Here is an 18,715-nt window from a genome sequence, read left to right as displayed (position 1 = left end):
ACGTTGCTCAAACACCTAATTTGTCACAACTATAACTGTCATGTCTTCACACAAACACAGCAGGTGTTTTACAGCATAACCACATTTCCTGTTGACCAAAGACGAATCCATAAAGCGTTGGCCCCCTCTGCTGGTTTGACGGTGACAGAGAAATTATTTGTAGTCAAGAGTTGCTTCAAGTTACAGCTAGTCTAGTTAGTAGTTAGTTTTAGCTAGGGATGTCCCAATGCCGATTTTTAACTTCAGACCCTATCCGATTTAATTCAAGCTATATTTAGCCGATACCTATTTAAAAAGGCATATTTTTAGACCTGCTAAATCGCCAAAAATAATGCAACCTGTACATGACAAATGCTTTTTTTTGTTAAAGTACATGTTAGTAACGTCTACTTTTTTTTTTTTAAACGCGACCAGTACTTGACAAATCCTTTGCTTTCAAAATGGTGCATGTCGGTTGCTTCTACTTTTTAAAAAGTTTTTTTTGTCTGGAGAAAAGTTGCCCCAAAAAGTGGACTAAAATTCCTAGTTGTTTGATTTACCACAGCCAAAAATCATGGTGCTAAAAACATGTGAATACTGGCTAGAATTTGGAAAGTTAGCTGCACTGGGCTCTGAAACTGACTTCACTATTTTAAGTTTTTGTTTCCAAAATCCAAACAACTGATTATTTTTTTTCTTTCCTCAGGTGGACTTTCGCACCTGCTACCCAACGAGAACACAGAATGAACAGTAAGTCTCATCTTATCTTATGAACCACTTTATCCTCACTAGGATCGTGGGGGGTTGCTGGAGCCTAACCCAGCTGACTTCGGGCCAGGGGCAAGGGACACCCTGATTTGGTAGCCCACCAATCACAGGGCACAAGGAGACAAACAACCATTCACGCTCACATTCATACCTAAGGTAAATTTAGAGTGTCCGATCAGCCTACCATGCATGTCTTTGGAATGTGGGAGGAAACTGGAGTACCGGGAGAAAACCCACACAGGTCCAGGGAGAACAGGCGGACCACCAGCAGTAAGTCTTAAACAACAACAAAAAAGGAAAAGATTTTAAACATGAAGACAAGAGTTCAAAGTCAGAAAACCAGACCAAAAAATAAATTCAGTGAGCTTTATTTTGAACAAAACTTTCAATTTTAAGCCCAATATTACAAGTTCTTTTGGTGCTGTTTTTAACTCCACTTCCTAAAATTAGCGTCACTGAAATTTCTGCCAATTACTTAATGACCAAATTTCCATGAAAATAAAATTTAAACTTAAAAGTTGCTTGAGTGCAGTTTTCTTTGGGCAAAACAACAAAACAAAATTCAGGGCTACTTCCCTTTTTTATGTTCTTCCCCCATCTCTCTCCATTCAGATCCATCTCCATGAACTGAGGATCTGGCAACCACCCCAACATTGAACTGATGCGCCTGCAGGATCCTCCCCCAAGACGACGACATTTCAGAGTCCAATCACGGCAAAAAGCCATCTTCGTTTTGAGCAAGTCGCCGCCGTGGCAGAGGATTCCTGCGGGCATCAGGGCAGCAAAAGAGCCAATCAATACCCCCCCAAAATTTAAAACGACCTTAAACAATGAGGCAAATTTGACAATTAAATCCAATTAACACATTTGGCAAGATGCTATCGCCTCAGTGTCCAAGGTTCTAAGGAGCGTGGCGCTCGTCGGCGGGAGGCGTCAAACCATCTTACCCGCTGTCGCTGATGTGGACCTTCAAACAAAAACATGCCCGCCTACCGCCGACAGAACGCCAGGCTACGCAGACGGCTGCCCAGCGTCCGCAAAGTTTGGATCCCCGGCTCGCTCGCACGCTAAAATTTTGAATTTTCTTCTATTGTTTTTAAACATAACCCTTCCCTCCCCTTCCCAGGCAAATTCACCTAATTGGATGCTGGATTAACTCTTGGGGGCCAGCGTGATATCCAAGCGAGCAGGGGATCGCCGTTCCGACCAAATGAGTAAATACTATTCTTAAATGTTTGAAAGCTGTCGGAACGGCTAGAAAAAAGCATCTTGCTGCAAAAGGGAACCAAAATGTTCCCCCCAAAAAAGCTCCAGAGCTTTTGGGGGGAAAATTGGGTTTTTGTGGACGTATAACCCAACCCCACACACATACAGAAAAAAAAGGGGGAAAAGGATCGAGAAAACAGCCGTTAGCTCAGTCTGAATTTGCAGTCCGAGTCAATTTATCGTCCGTCACAGCCGTTCCTCTTCGTGTCGTCTTAGAATATATTTTTTTAGAAATCTTCTCCACCAACATCGTGCCGTTAGAATGGTGGTAGAAAACTCTGTCCGTGTTATTGCCTGAACTCAACTCGCAATATTTGAAGGGCCAACCTGCGATAGCTTCTCACTTTTTGTCGTTTAACGTCTTGCGGGATGGCTTCATGCTACATATTTTTTTTCTTCTTTCCAGGTAAGATGCGTCAGTCCCTTTGCTGCTTTTCCGACACGACGTTGTTGGAATATGTCCTTCTTGGCGCTCCGCGTGTGCGTCCATGTAACAGGCTGGCCAAAAATGGTGACAGACACTTTGACGGTTGGCGTCTTTTGCTTGAAATTCAAAACCGTTCTGCCATTTGTAAAATTATAAATAAACTCACAAGCCAATAGGCAGTCATCCGTCTCCAGTGCCGACAAGTAGGTGTGTGGGGGGAAGAGGGGTGTCGGCTTTGCTTCTCGTTGACTTGTCTAAAACAATCTTAAAATGAAGGTATATACACAGGCTCACAAAGTTAAGTCCAGCCATCCGTAGGAAGGTGAGCAAGGGTGTGTGGATCAAGGAAAAGAAAAATCATCTGATTCGTGGGGACGGGGGGGGGGGAAAAAAAAAGAACATTTCCACCGCTTGAAAGATCCTCATGACTCAAGTTGATCGGCTGCACCGTCGCCCAAGTTTTGTTGAAGACGAAATTGTCAGCTTCTTCTAGAAGCGAGCTTTATGAAGAAAATTAACTCAAAGGAATAGTCTGGCTTTCCTAGTGAACTGGGAAAAAATATTTGTGTCGATAGGGTTCAAACTTGGTCCTGCAATGTTAACTAGCCAGACTTGAAGCGCAGCAGGACGAGCATAAATGTAAATGCGGCGGTTGGGATCGATGACTAAGGGTTGTTACTTGGAGACGAGTTGGGCTGCGGCTGCTTCGTAAGGCACTTCATACAAAACGGTTCCAGAATGAGAGAACAAAAGTGGCGGATGGGGCTGGTGAGGGTTCCAAAACGTGCCATCCACTTGGTCAAGCACTGTCTTCTGTGCCAGCGGTGCAGCATTGAGCCCCGTGAGAAGAGGGGGTGAAAAAAATTAGAGTTCTTCCAAAACGAGTCCAAAGTTCACATTCCTGATGAAGGCATCAAAAAAAAAAAAGGAAACAAATCCAAGTTGGGATGGGTGGATCCAAAAGGGAAATGGAGGATGGACTGATCTGTGACAAACAGAAACAGTTTGGCGATGATATTTTAGAAGTCCTTTTAAGTACAAATGCAGCCTGCTTTAAGCCTGGCGGGTTGCCAGGTTTAGATCGTGTCAACCCAAAAGACACCCACATTCAAGATAAGAGGTTTCAATTATACTACTTAATCTGTATTTAAACATATGGAGAACAAAAATACATTTCAACATTGTATATCAGAGTTCTTGCTATTTGCCCAATCAGGATCATGGGAATTGCAGTTCTTTGAAAAGGTTAATCTGATTGTATTATTTTTGTTTAAATACACAAAAGTATTTAGGGTATATTAATATTTTTTTATATATGCATCTAAGGCATTTTCAACCTATGTAATTTTTAGAATTTGGTTGAATTTGACTGTGTAGAAATCAGAAAATGAAAAATTCAGTTTTAACATCTTAAATTCAAGATGTCCATATACAAGTTAATGCTTAAAACAAATCATAACGATTCCTTCGAAATGACCGAATTAGGTTGAGGGGGCCTAGTCAGCTGAAAAAAAATGCAGGTGCAGACTTACTGGTTCACGGCTTGACTTCCTCGCCGCTCTCGGTGTGGTACTCGGCCACATACAAACTCTTGTCGATAATGCCGGGGATGGGTTTGATATCCGTCCCCAGCTGCTCTTCAATACCTTTCAGGTTGAAGCGGTCGTCGTACGTGATCAGGTTGATGGCCAGGCCCAAATGTCCGAAGCGGCCTGTGTGAGACCAGGTCAATTAAGTTCTCTCTCTTTATTTTAGGGGGTTAGATGACGATAAAGTAAAGGCTGCAAGCGGGTTCTCACCAGATCTGCCAATGCGATGAAGGTACGTCTCTCCCACCTTCGGAAAGTCGAAATTGATAACAACATTCACAGCTTGAATGTCAATTCCTCTTGTGAAGAGGTCTGAAAAAGAGGGGAGGGCACACAACAGTTTAGAGCATGTCAAAGTGGCGGCCCGTGGGCCAAATCTGGCCCGCCGCGTCATTTTGTGTGGCCCGGGAAAGTAAATCATGAGTGCAGACTTTCCGTTTTACGATCAAATTAAAATAGAGTATAGATGTATATTAAATTTCCTGATTTCCCCCTTTTAAATCAATCATTGTAATTTTTTTAATCCATTTTTTTCTGTATTTTTAGTTCAAAAATCATTTTGTAAAATCTAAAATATTTCTAAAAATAAAGCTAAAATAAACATTGTTTTAGATCTATAAGAAACTGAATATTCAGGGATTTTAAGACAGTTCTTTTAATGCATTTATTTAAAAAAATCTAAATATTATATCTAAAATGGTCCAGCCCACATGAAATCGAGTTGACGTTAACGCGGCCCACGAACCAACCAGAGTCTGACACCCCTGGTTTAGAGCTTTACTTGAAGCCAAACAATGACCAACACTAAAATCACAACTTTACTCAAACTAGCAAACGGATGAATTAATTTAACGAGTTATCCTGAAACGTTGCGTTTCATCTGTCTTTTGGATTTCTCTGAAAAATGGCTTTAAAAAAAAAATCTGGAAAAATCGCGGCTTGTTTTAACTACATTTTTTATTTTTTTGTGTTTCAGACTTACCAGTGGAGACGAGATTCCGACAAAGACCGTTTCGGAAATCGTGGAACACGCGATTGCGGTGTTCCTGGAGAGGAGAAAGGAGAGAGTTGCATTGAACTCGGACGCCCAACAAACTTGACTTTGGCGACAACTTCAGACATTCTTCAACAATTAGTGAAAACGGTCAACTGTTTATCCGCCTACCTGTCTCATTTTAGCATGAATGTAGAAACACGAGTAGCCGAGCTGGGAGATCTTCTTGGCGAGAAGCTCCACTCTCTGAGAGGAGTTGCAGAAGATTATAGACTGGTTGATCTGGAGCTAGAAGACAATCCCAAAGAGTCATTACTTTCTTTGAAATAAGTTATTCGTGTGACGTCGAATTGGAAAAGTCAGTCTTACCCTGGAGAATAAAGTGTTTAGGCAATGCACCTTTTGCCTCTCTGTGACATAAGCGTAATACTGCGTGACACCCTTCAGCGTGAGCTCCTCCATGAGGTTGATCTCGTAGGGCTTCTGCAGGTACGAGTTCTAGAAAAAATAAAAAATAAATAATCAAAAAGAGTTCAATTTTATATCGATATGGAATCCGTGGATGTATTTTGAGAAGTTAATTTCTTGAGAAGTGTGTCATTCCATTACGCACCATAAACTTTTGCACGCTGAGGGGAAAGGTAGCAGAGTAAAGCAAAATCTGCCTCTGTTTGGAGAGGAAGCCCAGGATTTCTTCCATCATGACCACAAAGTCCTGAGACAGAAGTTTGTCGGCCTGGAAGGGAGAAATAAAATCTTATTAAATGGTTACTATTGTGCAATTATTGTAAAAATTCTCACATTACTGAGTCCAAATTGATAAGTGGGTTGAATGATGCCAAATTAAAAGAAATGAAGATGCAACATTAAATACTTTTTTGTTACCGTATTTTCTCGCATATAAGCCGTGTTAGTAACTTAAAAAAATGTCTGAATCAAAGCTACGGCTAATATGCGCACAAGAATTGCTATAATCTTTTTCACCAGATGTCGGCAAAGTAACATTTACTGTTATTTTCAGTTTTGCAGTAAGAAAACAACCATTAATGGATGAATTAATTCCTTATGATATTGACCCTATTAAAGTGCTTTTGATTCATACAGTATCTCAGAAATACCACGTGCGATGATTTTTCTTAAGATTTTCCCTTCACTGGAACACATTTGTACCTATTAAAACCATGAAAATGGGTGAAAATTGTGAATCAGGGGGCGGCTTATACGTGAGAAATTGTAAAATTCAGCAAATTTAATGGTGCAGCTTATATGCGAGTAAATACGGCAAATTAAAAATGTTAGCATTGCATTCATACAATAAAAAACACCAACAACTTGTGTCATTGTTGTGATAAAAGCACGAACCTCATCGAGAACAATCATCTGGACTTGACCGACTTTGGCCACTCCTTTCTTGATGAGGTCCAAAATTCTTCCGGGAGTGGCGATGACCACATGAACTGTGGAGGAATAAATGAATAAATAAATAAAGGGGCAAAACCAATGACAATTGAACTCAAGAAATGACAAAACTGCCGTTGCAGGACTTACCCGTTTCATCAAGTCTCATGATGTCATCGCGTAGGTTGGTTCCACCCGTGGTTGCCATCACCTTGACTCCTCCCATGTGTTTGCTGACCTGGATGCATATTTGGCTTACTTGCAGAGTCAGTTCTCTGGTGGGCACTATCACCAGTGCTGCGTAGGCGGGAACAAGAGATATCGTTATCTCACGGGGGAGTGGGGAAAACATGAGCAGCCAAGGAGACATTCTCTTGGAGAAGAAGCCCACCTTGTATGTAGTCTTTCTTCAGGTCAATGCGTTCAAGTAAGGGAATGAGGTAGGCTCCACTCTTTCCCGTGCCATTCTTGGCTCTGGCCAAGATATCCCTCCCCGACAACGCGATGGGAATGCTTTCCTCCTGCGAGCACAAGCGATAACGTGCGCTTTGAAGATCGGCTCGCCGTCGTCAGGCCAAGATTTGGGCGTCAAACATTTGCGGGGGAGAAACGCACCTGGATGGGAGAGGGCTTTTCCCAGCCCATTTCAAAGATGCCCATGAGCAGTTCCCTCTTCAGGCAGTAATCTTCAAACTCGTTGCCTTTTGTTGCCGTCACATCCTGTGGGGCACAAGACGGAAAGGCTCAAGGTTACAGTAATATTGTAATCGGCAACATAATGGCATTTGACATTTAAACAAGCACAAAAGGTTGTGCAAGTTTTTCGAGGGCCTACCAAACCTGCTTACTCTAACAAATGGTGCTAGCTTACTTATAGTAGCTAAAATTTTGTGACCAATGAAAATAAATAAAAATGAATTGAATTCCCTATGAGAAAACAACAACATAATCAGAATAGCTTTTATTATTCGTATTGAAGCAGTGATTTATCTGTGTTGGTAAAAAACTGAGGTATCTGCATCCTAGCTACAATATCAGCCATTCAGCAAAATACTCACTTTATGCCACATGGAGCCCCCAATAATAAAACATCTTATATGACATCAAATGAAGTTAGTGATACTATTCAAACTTCTTGAGCAAAGTCAATTACTAGCCATTGTTGGCTATATTCAGCAGAAACCTGTTTAATGACCACAAATAGCAGCTCATCACCCAAACTCTTATTTTACAGCATAGCAAACATCATGTTCTTTCAAATTGTATTCAAAACAGTACAGTTAAGAAAATTAAAAATTATGAATACAAACCGAAGTTCTCATCCTCATGTCCCTTGGGGGCAATTTCAAATTTTTCTTCCAGTCATCTCCAGGCCTGTAAAAGTCCAAACTCTTGTGAGAAATGATTACAACAAAATACATCCTTTTCAATTTAACAAGTGGTAACATTCCTGAAGGAATTTCCCTAAAACTAATTGAAAGAACATATTCACGGTGTGATGCGCTGAGATTAAAGCGACCATTACAGATTGAGCATATTTGGACCATTTTGGTACATAAGCAAATTTGGACACTTACTTGATGACAGCATTAGTTGTGGGTGCTGCCTGGGCATTGCCATTGTTGATTGTGCCTTTCATCTGGTTAAGTGGCTGTTGTTGGGGTCCTCCGCCGCCACCACCCGGCGCACCGGCCGGCTTCATCGAGCCGCGGAGCTGTCCGTTCTGGTTCGACAAGCCCAGGATGACCGGGTTCTCCGTCCTGGCAGTGCTCATGTTTCCGCGTTAGTTTCTCAGTTCAATAATAGCGAAACTCTAGTGGGGAGTTAATCCACAATTAAGCGTCGCCCTCCCCCGTCGGGGCTTTGTTTTCGATACGCGTCCAAATATTTACGCTTGCCACCAACTTCACAATGTTGCTGTTTCTGGGACATGAAGCGAGAACTTCTAGTCAGTGTTTTTGAATAGATTTCAGTCGGGAATGGAAGTCGTTATTAAGCGTGGAGCTTGACAGCAGGTGTCTGGAATCCAAACGCAGGGATGGCTTAGCTGGCTTTTCAAATGTGGGCCGACGTGTTCAAGCTGGCCATTTCACGGAGCTCCACTGAGCTGATGCGTCCTCCACATCGGTTTTGTACCAACCCTAAAGACCACAATTAGTTAGTCCAACCACACATAAACCAAAAAGTCCATTCAAATAAACAAACCAAAAAAGTCCATTCAAATAAGCCAACCAAAAAGTCCATTCATTTGAGTGTGAAGGACATTAGAGTTCTGTTTGATTGAACAACGAGTAGTCACCATAAATGACATTTGAGCGTGTGAAATGTACAAAAAATGGCTTTATTTTTAAAAGAAAAATCAAGGCCTCGTCTGTAAAACATTTTAATTCGTGTTTAGCCGAGGTCGCCTGAGCTCGCCTTCAAGCAACGATGACGTAGAATTAGTTCCTCGTTCACGAGTAGTCGCTATATCAAACATTTTTTTCACAAATATGTCCAACATTGATACAACATATGTACGATACACGGCCCCACGGCTCAAATGTTTGTTTCTTTTTAACAACACCGACAATCGACGTCACCTGGTTAGCTTGCTAGCTTAGCCTCATACTAAGTAACGACGGTGAAAAGCAGCGTTTAATGTTAGAGAACACCACAGGCCGATCGTGAATTGGAACATTAAATCCACATGCGGCGAGTCGAAGGCGTCGTTACCTCAAATAGGCGAAGTCAATCGCGGTTATTTAGTTTGTTGAAGCAGTGCCGAATGGTAGCCGAGGGCACGAATGAGGCTTCTTCTTCTCGTCCAAACCTTCAAGATGGCTTCCACTCGTATTTGAGCCCGCCTACCAACGCCACAATCAGCTGATTTCATTTCTAATCTCTTTTCATCCACCAAAATGATCAATGATTCACTTTGTGTCACATAATTGTGTTCTTTTATTCGTGAGAAATAAATGTAGTTATTCAAATGGGGCCGTGTGTCAACATGCGAATGTGTCATCTCTGTGACGTCACAGTTTCGACTTAACAAATACTGCTTTAACTCTACAACTTCTCACTTTATCTTAAACTTACAGGGTGTCAATTCGAACAAAATATTTGATTACATTTTTGAATAATGTAGTCAAAGGTTAAAAGGGATGTCATGTTAGGACAGATGAGGATGAGGAAGGTTCAAATGTTACAGAGGTCAGCAAAATGACCCTGCTTTCATTTTGGCTATTCTAGGTTAATATAAAGTGTAAACAAATCATGATTTTGGTTATCATGGGTGGTAGTTTGTACCTTGCGTGATAAACACGATTTTTTAAAATATAACATTGGGAGGTAAGGTTTACATATATTTTTTTAAGTGAAGCATTGTTTGGATGAGTCAAGAGTTATTTAAGGCTTTCATTTATTTGACTGCAAAAGTGTCCCATCCTGTCTGGGTTCCTCAAACAGCAACCGCCGTTCGAAGTAAAACCCAGCAGATTCTCACTCTTCCTTTCTTTTAAACTTATATTAAAACACAGTTGTACAGAACAAGAGTGCAAACAATCACAAATCGCATCTTATATACAGCAGGTATATATTATTTTATATATACATTTATAGAACTCCTTTGCGCAACAGTTTTGGTAGTTGGAGGAATAGAATCAAGGAGGGAGGAACAAAATACAAAATCCAGGCACTCGTATTTGCCAAATGATTCCCAACAAACAAGCAAATTTCCAAAATGTACATAGAGTATTTTCTTTTTTTTTTTCCTTTTTTTTTTTTTTTTTTTGAGAAAAGCACTTCAGATTTTTCATCTCGAATCATTTTACAGGGCACTTAAATATTTCAATGTACAAGTATAAAGTAGCAATCCATCGCCGGATGCCTGTTTTCAATTTCTCTTCCCCCCCCCCAAAAAAAGACAAGCAAGACGCAAATTTCAAATAGAAAAAGAAACCATAAACAAATAGAGCGGGCACACCAAACTGTGCATAATTTGATCTTTTCATCATTAAAGTTAAAAAAATGACGGATTATTTTGTCGTTGATATTTTAATGGAACCGTAGAGAACGAATGATATACGGAAGGGAGTACGATTACAGTATAACGTAAAATAAAGCTCAGGTGGATCAAAAAGGCATGTTGGCCATACTGCCAGGACCGTAGCCAATGGGGCTGTCCATAGACATGCTCCGCTGTCTAAGGGACTGAGGTCCCATCATTCCCGTCTGTGTGTGGGACGGGGCCATCATGGGACCCTGAGGGGACATCAAATGACCCTGGGAGTTTATGGGGTCTCCAGGCATGGACATGTGCTGCTTAGCCTGCATCATCATGGCGTTTTGTCGCACCATTAAATTGTGCTGGTGCTGCTGAGGTGACATCATTCCCGTGTACTGACCGGCAGGATGTTGAAGAAGACTGTTGGCCATCATGGCTTGCTGTTGTTGGGGACTCACGCCTGTCCTTCCCATAACGTGTCCGGTGGGGCACATGGGGCCCATGCCCGCGTCGGACAGCATACGGGCGTTGCCTTGTAGGACGGCCATGTTTTGTCCGAGTCCACCGTGGCCCTGGTGAGGGGGGAGCTGATGCTCTGGCATCATGTTCTGCAGATTGGTCAAGTGGGGATTGGATGAGGAGATGTGGTGAGGACCAGAGGACATCAAGTGTTTGAGGAGCTGCTGGGGCGGCGGACCCTGGTTTGGATTCGGCCGCGGATCGCTCTTGGGGAAATACTGGAGGGTGCTGCTGGGTTTATCCGAAGGAATGATGCGGGACAGGTCGAACTCTGGGATCCCAGAGTGGGTGGGTCGGATGACTTCGCTCAGATCTGGGCCGTCTCCAAAGGTAAGAGGCGGAAAGGTCTCCGAGGGGTGAGGGTGATGGTGAGGGTGGCGTTGGTGGGGGTCTTTACCTAGCAAGTTCAACTGCTGAGGAGGAAGAATGTCTTCGCCGGACTGAGGGAAGTTTTGGGAAATTCTGCCCATGGGCGATCGCATACGGCTGTGAGATGATGGGTGCGTGCGGGGGAAAGCCGCCATTGGGTTTTGAGACATGGGTGAAATATTGCAAGGACCGAGGTCGTCACTTCCTCCACCCATCATGGTGGCAGTCGTGAGAGGAAGGCCCAATGCGTTTGGGGAAGATAGCACGGGATCAGAGGCATCGTGGGATAGCTGCTGCTGACCTTGGCTTAGGATTCCGACGGGGCTTTGGGAATTACTCTGGGCAGCGATGGAACTTTGGGAGACCAGGCCCTGGGATGTCGAAGGGTTCCCCATGTTTCCTGTTGCCGAAACAAAACCAGCAGGTTAACGAAAGGAAGAATAGTTTGGTCATCATTATGAACTATTCATTATTTCATTCATTTTCTATTTTGGGGTGGGTTTGAAATCCATAGTCTGACCATTGAAAACGGATCGTACCTCCAATGCTGACGCCGGGGAGGAGAGGTCGATCGGGCATCATCTCGTCGTCCGAAGTCGCGATTGTTTTGATTGCTTCGTGGTAAAGGGGAGTGGAACTGGGTAGGGCGTACTTGGACATCTGAGACATGATCAGCGACAAAGGGTTCTGTGCTTGCGGGCCATCGGGCGAAGACGTAAATGCCATACTCGGATTCATCGAGCCTGGTTGGCTACTCGGGGTGGAGTTGGAACTTCGAGGGGGTAGTGATCGACCTGCAAAAAGACATAAAGATAAACGTCACCAAGAGTTTCAGGATAGATGCCACAAGATTGATTACTAGCTCTTATACAGGTACCTGTTTCAGGACAAGTTCCTCCGTTACCCGAAGCCCTCACGGCTGGACCGCCTGGACTCGAAGGAGCTGTTTTCGGAGACATCCATGCAGGAGAGCCCCTGACCACAGCTGGGGACTTGAGTCTTCCAGGTGAGATGGATGGGGAGTGCAAGTCGTGGTTAGAAGACCCCATTATTTGGGGGGATTTGTTGGAAGAAGAGCAAGGTGTCCCTGCGCCAGAAGCTGGAGGAAGAGCAGGGTGAGGGCCAGGAGGGACAATCATTGAAGGAGATTTCTGTCCTGGAGCAGACGGTGAGGGAATATGAGTTGATGAATCTCGGAGAAAGGATGGAGAAGTGAGATGGTGAGGGTGCTGGAGCGTAGGAGAAGCTAGAGGGTGAACATTGATGGCCATGTTGCTAGAATGCTGAGGAACGGGGCCTACTCCTCTGAGGTCTCCAGTGATTGGCATATGACTGAGGCGCGACGTGCCCCCCATCTGACTTCGACCCTCCTGCTCAGGCCCGAACATCTCGGGGTGCTGTTGAGGATAGGGGCCTTCACTTGGTCCAGCGGAGAAAGGGCCTTGCTTGGGAAAACGAAATGGTCCTTCAGGTCCTGGCCCCATTACGATATTTCGCCTCTCATTTTGCAACGCTCTTATTGTTGCGATTTCTCCGGGACTGAACAACTCCCCTAACGGTCCCGCTCTTCCTTGGTCCCTTCTGAGCTTTTGGGACAGAATCAGATGTTGTTGCTGCAGATTCATCTGTGGGTTCATGTTGACAGATAGGTTGCTCCCGAGAGGAGAGTCCAATAAATCTCTAATCTGAGGCCCACCTCTAGGAGAGCTCATCACGTCCCGTGAACCGTGAAAGTCCGAAGGGTCCCCTTGCTCCGAAGAAGGACCTCTGCCCATGATCAAGTTGGAAAAATCTGGTCCGCCGGGATTTTCCATGATTCTCAAAGCCGTATTGCCTTGTTGCCGTTGTGCGATAATCCGATCCAGTTCAAACCTGGGAAGTCCTTGCATCTGCCGCTTCTCCGTCATCCGAAACAATTCCTCACGGTTTAACATGTGCTCTGGCTCATCCTGCAAGTGCTGAGGAGGGTAGCAGCCGTGGAACGGTCCACCGCCATCCATGTTGTTGGGCATGTTATCAACCCAAATCCCAGGCCTTACCGGCCTATGGGGTCCCAGACCATCGGCAGATAACGGCACCCCCGGACTACCAGGAAACCCCGCTCCACCTGGCGCCCCTCTCTGCATCTGCGCTAGGAACCTTGGACGTCCAGGTACTTCTTGATACATGCCCACCATTCGTACGTTGTCGGGCATTCCTCCTCCCATCACGTTTCCGGAAACCCACTGTTGATCTCCGGGCTTGCTGTGATATGGGGGAGGCGGTCCCCTTGGTCCACCTCCGTGTAAGCTAATTTCAGTCATCATCCTCAAGTGCTGGGGACTTTGCATTTCGTGTTGCCTCCTCTTCTCCTGGTAGTATTCTTCTTGCAGTTTCCGCCAAGCCATTTGCTCTTGAGTCGGCCCTTCATGTCCGAGTAAGGGGCCCATGTCCAAACCGGGTGAAAACATCTGATGATGCGGGTGCTGCTGTAGATTGTGGCGAGGATCCATTTCCGGGCTGTGAGTAGCTGTACTGAGCGATTGCGTTTGAGACACGACGGACTGCAGTGGTTCTTCAAATTTCTTTGCTGTTCCCATAGAGGCCAATGCTGACAGTGCCATGGTACCGCAGTCTCCAGTGTTCGTACCACCGTTGTCCTCGAGGACAGCGCCTCGTTCGCCGCTACTGCCGCTGTTCATCTCTTTGGAGGCAATATTCGTAAGGTTCCCGTTGGAGCCGTGAAGTCTTTCTCCAGGACCTAGAAATCGCCTCTCGATGTCTCTCAGAGTCTGCAAAGAACGCTCCCTGTGTTCAAGCTGCTCCTTAGAAAGACCGCCTATATGTTCGGGGACACTTCTGGGTCTCGTGTCACCCTGTAAATGCGCAGACAAGAGGGAAGGACTCCCCGATGGAGAAAGACTCGGAACGTGAAGACCCTCCCCGTGTACAGTTCCTGAGACTGAGCCTGCAGGTGTGCCTTTGCCATCTCCCTCCTGTTTACTGGAATGAAGAGAGTTAGAACCGGACAGTCCACCGACTCTGTTCTGAGGGGAGTCATTGTCGGAGTGGCCTGCTGACGTCGGCGTTCCCCCAGAGAGTGGGACGGCGCATCCCGCGGAGTTGGGTCGAGGGGTTCCACTTTTGGATTTAGGGGTGCCTGCAGGCGGGGAGGTGCTGGAATTCACCCTCTCGCTAGTTCGAACCAGTGCGTGGGCCTAGATGAGACAAAAAGAACATTTTCTATGCCAGATGTCCTCAAATTGTGCTGCATGAGTTACGGTTTAGACGGAAGACCCCAAAATCAGGTATACAATGACATACTCGTCATTCGTTGACTAACCTGCTCTACCATTGTTCTTGGAACATTTTGCTGGTGGAACTGAAGAATGGAATCCATCTTCCCTTTCATGACTGCCTCTGCAGCACTGTTGGAGCCAAAACACCAAAATGATTATCAATAAGTGATATAACCTCAGAATCGATTCTTTAGTACCTAAAAATGTATTTTAGATCAGTCAAGTGTATCCTACCTGTTGGCCATGCTGGTAGTGAAGACATACAACAGCTGCTGTGAGGGCTGGGACGTAGGCGGTCCTGGCTTCAGTCTAGGTACAGGTCCTGGTCCTGGTCCTGGCCCTGGCCCTGGTCCTGCCCCTGGTCCTGGTCCACAAGTCCTTACGGGCTCAGAGGTGGCAGGAAGGTGTTCAGGTTGCCTAGGTCCTGACAGCTCCCGCTCGCCTGAAAAAAATACATGACATTTTGAAGTTAGATACTTTTGTTGTTGTAGCGAAGTGAGAGAAGCACTAGTTGGAGGTTTTTTGTGTTTTTGTGTAGTTGTGTTGTCTGTCACTTAAGTCCCACAAGTATTGAAATTGTAAAATAAAAATAATTGAAGTAATAGTTTCCCTCCACATAGTTGACAAGAAGGGAGGATCCAGCAGAGGGTCTATGACTTCATGGAGAGCAGTATGTGAGACTCGTTGTCTTTATCGTGCGACGAGATGGAATATGAAATGAAAAGTAGATCTGAGGAAGAAGTGTTTTCCGAGAACACAATTTCAGGGAGATTTTACCTAACATGTTCGAACTAGAGGCAGAATAATCATAGCAGAGCGCCTTAGATGGATCTCCTTGGTGGTACATACCATACATTTACATTGGAGTATCAGTTATAAAACGTTATACGTTAAACTAATAGGAAAATAGGGAACAACAATCAACATAAGCACCCGTTAATGTAACAAATGAACAGTTTTTCTATAACTATAGCCTATAAAACACAGCATAACAAGCTGTCGGCAGTCAGAGAGAAAAAAAAATAAAAGCTATATAAATTGCAGGCCCAGCCAAACTACAAAGAAAACTACGATTTAAAGTCCGGAATATACAAGTACCCCCTTATGTGATACTGTGCCTTTAAGTGTGCTAATGTCATAAAGACAGAATTTTTTTTCACGACACTATGAGGTTAAACTTACGCTGAGTGGTCAAGCGGGGCTTGTCTTCGTCGTCTTCCGTTTCGGGTCCGGAGCACCACTCGTCGCCGCTGTATGGCTGCTTCTTCTCCAAAACGCATCGACGCTTACTGCGCGTGACACCCTCTTCAACACAAACAATTCACACCCAATTAAAAAAAATAATAATAATACTCAATACACAAATATATATATATATTTTTTTTAAAGAACAGTATTAGTTCATGAAAAATCCAGCAGAGGGAGCTCCCATCAATCACTACAACCACAGTGATTTTTTTGTTTGCCTGCCAATGTTATGTTGCTAAGAGCTACGGGATTCTTTTCACAATAAAGTCAGTCTTTGAGCCAATTTGTTTGCCTTGGTCACTAGCCTTGTCCAGCTTTCTTTTTCAGCAGAGTGATGTAAAGCTTAGCTGAATTAAAGCTTGACCTTTATTTATTTCAATTCTAAACTCTTTGGGTCACCTGCGAGATCGAGGACACGAAGCAAAATTAGAAGAATACATTTCTGGTATTTACATACTCCACTAGAAAACCTTTCCATTTTAATAACCAACCGGGCATGAATGTCAAAAGATGTTGCCGGGCAGAACTCAAAGACAAATAAAGTGAAGGTCAATTTACTTGTTCATTCATTCGTCACTGCTTGCTTTTGAAAAGCGTAGGTGGGCGTTTTTCCGCCCTTATTGAGCAAAAGTACAAATTTCACATGAGGAAAATGATAAAATCCCTCAACAGATTCCCCCCAAAAATAGACCCCAAAAATCTAGCTCACAAAAGCGCATCTTTTTCAAAGAGGGGCGGCATAAAAAGGGTCCACGGCCTTGCGGGTGAGGATTCTTGACGTGTTTTAATGTAAAACACGTCAGTGTCGCTATCAGCAGCCTTGGGGGAGGGCGCGGAGGGGATTTCTGCCGCTTTGCTGGAGGTCAGGGCATTTTCGGTGATATTACGTCGACTTCCTGTTGTGGAGGAGGTTAAGACACATCATCTGGGGCGTTTTTTGCGGTAGCATGAAACTGAGAGAGCCTAACGGAAGTTAACTTTTGCAGTTCGATATTGAGGTAAAGTATTGTAATGTCTTGTAATGATACATGACGAGATGTTAGTCTACTTATTAGAAGAAAGAAATGTCACAATGGGCTCTAATTGATGGCAAAAAAGTGGTTAAGTTTTCCTAAAACGGCTTCTCAAGGAACAGCGATGCATTCAGGGACCTGTGGAAATCTTAGAAGCATTTCCATTCGTTTCAACAAGAGGGCTTGAGGTAGTGTTTAGTATTTCTGGCAACAGCTGTTAAATCTCCAATCACCACGTTAAAAGTGTCCCTTGATTGTGTTGCACACTTATAAGTTGATGAAAATTATGTCAGTACTAAAATTGCCCTTTTATTTTTTTAAACTTCTGTCGTGATCTAAAAGGACAAACAACAACTAATATGAATGATCAATAAGGGTGTTGATTTTGGAGAAAATGTTTAAACAAAAAAAATGACATTGCTTACAGATGCAGCCATTTTGTGAGGTCAGTTACACCCATGCATACGTGATACAAAATAATAATAATAAAATGGGGGATACTTGTATTGGATTGGCTAAAATAGTACAGACACTTAGATAATGGCTGCCACCATTTTGCAGAAATACTTTAGATTTTCCCCCACAATTACGCATTAGAACAGGGGTGTCAGACTCCGGTTGGTTCGCAGGCCGCGTTAACGTCAACTCGATTTCATGTGGCCCGGACTATTTTAGATATAATATTTAGGTTTTTTTTTAATATAAATGGATTAAAAGAACTGGATTAAAAGCCCTGAATATTCAGTTTTTTATAGATCTAAAACAATGTTTATTTTAGCTTTTTTAAAATATGTTTTTAGATTTTTTTTTAACTAAAAACACAAGAAATTGATTAAAAAATGAAAATTATTGATTTAAAAAGGGGGAAAATCAGGAAATTTAATATACATCTATACTCTTCATTTTAATTTGATCCTAAAACAGAAAGTCGGCACTCATGATTTACTTTCCCGGGCCTCACAAAATGATGCGGCGGGCCAGATTTGGCCCCCGAGCCGCCACTTTGACACATTCTATTTTTTTTCAATCTATTTAACAGTTATTTTTGCTGGTTTGGATTACGATGAAGAAAATCTCACCTGCTTTGGTGTCAGCTTCCAGACTTTTGGCAGTGGCCTGTCTCGGTTCCCCAGAATCCACAGACACGCTCCTCTCCCGCTTGTTTTTGGTTTTCAGCATCCCTCCGGCGCCGCCACTGGCCGATTGCCCGGCGACCTTCGACCCGGCGCCGCTCTTGTTGCTGGCTCCAGAAACCGGGCGGTTCTTGAGGGCCGGCTGAGCGGCGGGGGAGGCGGAGGCGACGGCGGCAGCTCCCTGCTGCTGTTGCTGCTGCTGCGCTTGCAGGTTGACAGCGGCCATTTGAGCTTGTCCGTCACCGGTGACCTTGCTCGCCATTAATTGGCCAGTTTATTATCCGTGTGCATCGGATTGGCTGGTGAGTGAGGCTGAGGCTCGTTCCTTTGCCGGAACTCACATTGCGATGGGGCGACTCTGATAGAGAGATGAGCAAACACAAAAGAGCCCCTTATTTCAGTCACATTTTACATTTTTTCAGTCCAGTTTCACTCGCTGGGCACCATTATGGGGGGCACACACTCAATCCGCTGCTCCCAGTCCTTCCAGTTCATTAGAATTGGACGTCACAGCCAATGAGGGAAAAGAAACAATTTTTGTCAAGGGCCACATCGTAACTATGTTTTTCTTCAGAGGGCCGTCATCAATTAACTCATCGGCATCTAATTAATTAGCAAATTAAATGAAAATTATTTTAGTCAAATTGTTTAGACCAAAAAATTATCCAAACAAATTTCTTGTTCATTCAGAGTTATTTAGTACCGTATTTTCACGACTATAAGGCGCACATAAAAGTCTTAAATTTTCT

General features: G+C 43.9%; 2 protein-coding genes across 2 annotated transcripts; both read right to left on the bottom strand.

The window, feature by feature from the left end:
- Positions 1–1,099: 1,099 nt before the first annotated feature.
- Positions 1,100–9,298, bottom strand: ddx6 (DEAD (Asp-Glu-Ala-Asp) box helicase 6). The gene is made up of 14 exons (XM_077610671.1): positions 9,137–9,298; positions 7,999–8,562; positions 7,732–7,795; positions 7,037–7,141; positions 6,813–6,942; positions 6,572–6,718; positions 6,386–6,480; positions 5,637–5,759; positions 5,393–5,521; positions 5,195–5,311; positions 5,012–5,075; positions 4,240–4,341; positions 3,973–4,152; positions 1,100–3,425 (listed from the first exon to the last, which is right to left on the bottom strand). The coding sequence occupies exons 2-13, from the start codon at positions 8,193–8,195 to the stop codon at positions 3,977–3,979; spliced, it is 1,449 nt and encodes a 482-aa protein (XP_077466797.1). The 5' UTR covers positions 8,196–8,562; positions 9,137–9,298; the 3' UTR covers positions 1,100–3,425; positions 3,973–3,976.
- Positions 9,299–9,803: 505 nt separating this feature from the next.
- bcl9l (bcl9 like) lies at positions 9,804–18,257 on the bottom strand. The gene is given in 8 exon segments (XM_077610670.1): positions 9,804–11,694; positions 11,834–12,088; positions 12,172–14,491; positions 14,617–14,701; positions 14,807–15,014; positions 15,755–15,877; positions 17,913–18,228; positions 18,231–18,257. Coding segments are annotated over 8 exon segments (4,494 nt in total). The 3' UTR covers positions 9,804–10,534.
- Between the last annotated feature and the right edge of the window lie 458 nt (positions 18,258–18,715).

The sequence above is a fragment of the Stigmatopora argus genome, chromosome 10 (assembly GCF_051989625.1).
Source record: "Stigmatopora argus isolate UIUO_Sarg chromosome 10, RoL_Sarg_1.0, whole genome shotgun sequence".
Lineage (NCBI taxonomy): Eukaryota > Metazoa > Chordata > Actinopteri > Syngnathiformes > Syngnathidae > Stigmatopora > Stigmatopora argus.
Note: the sequence above shows the minus strand (reverse complement) of the source record. Positions and strands in the feature narration are given on the sequence as shown.

Bases quoted from the DNA above. Each gene is read 5' to 3' on its own strand.
- ddx6 (XM_077610671.1), bottom strand. From the start codon at position 8,195: ATGAGCACTGCCAGGACGGAGAACCCGGTCATCCTGGGCTTGTCGAAC. The intron at 7,142-7,731 runs GTTTGTATTCAT...TGTGCCCCACAG, and splicing joins ACATGAGGATGAGAACTTCG to GATGTGACGGCAACAAAAGG. The intron at 5,076-5,194 runs GTAGGCGGATAA...TCTCCTCTCCAG, and splicing joins TTCATGCTAAAATGAGACAG to GAACACCGCAATCGCGTGTT.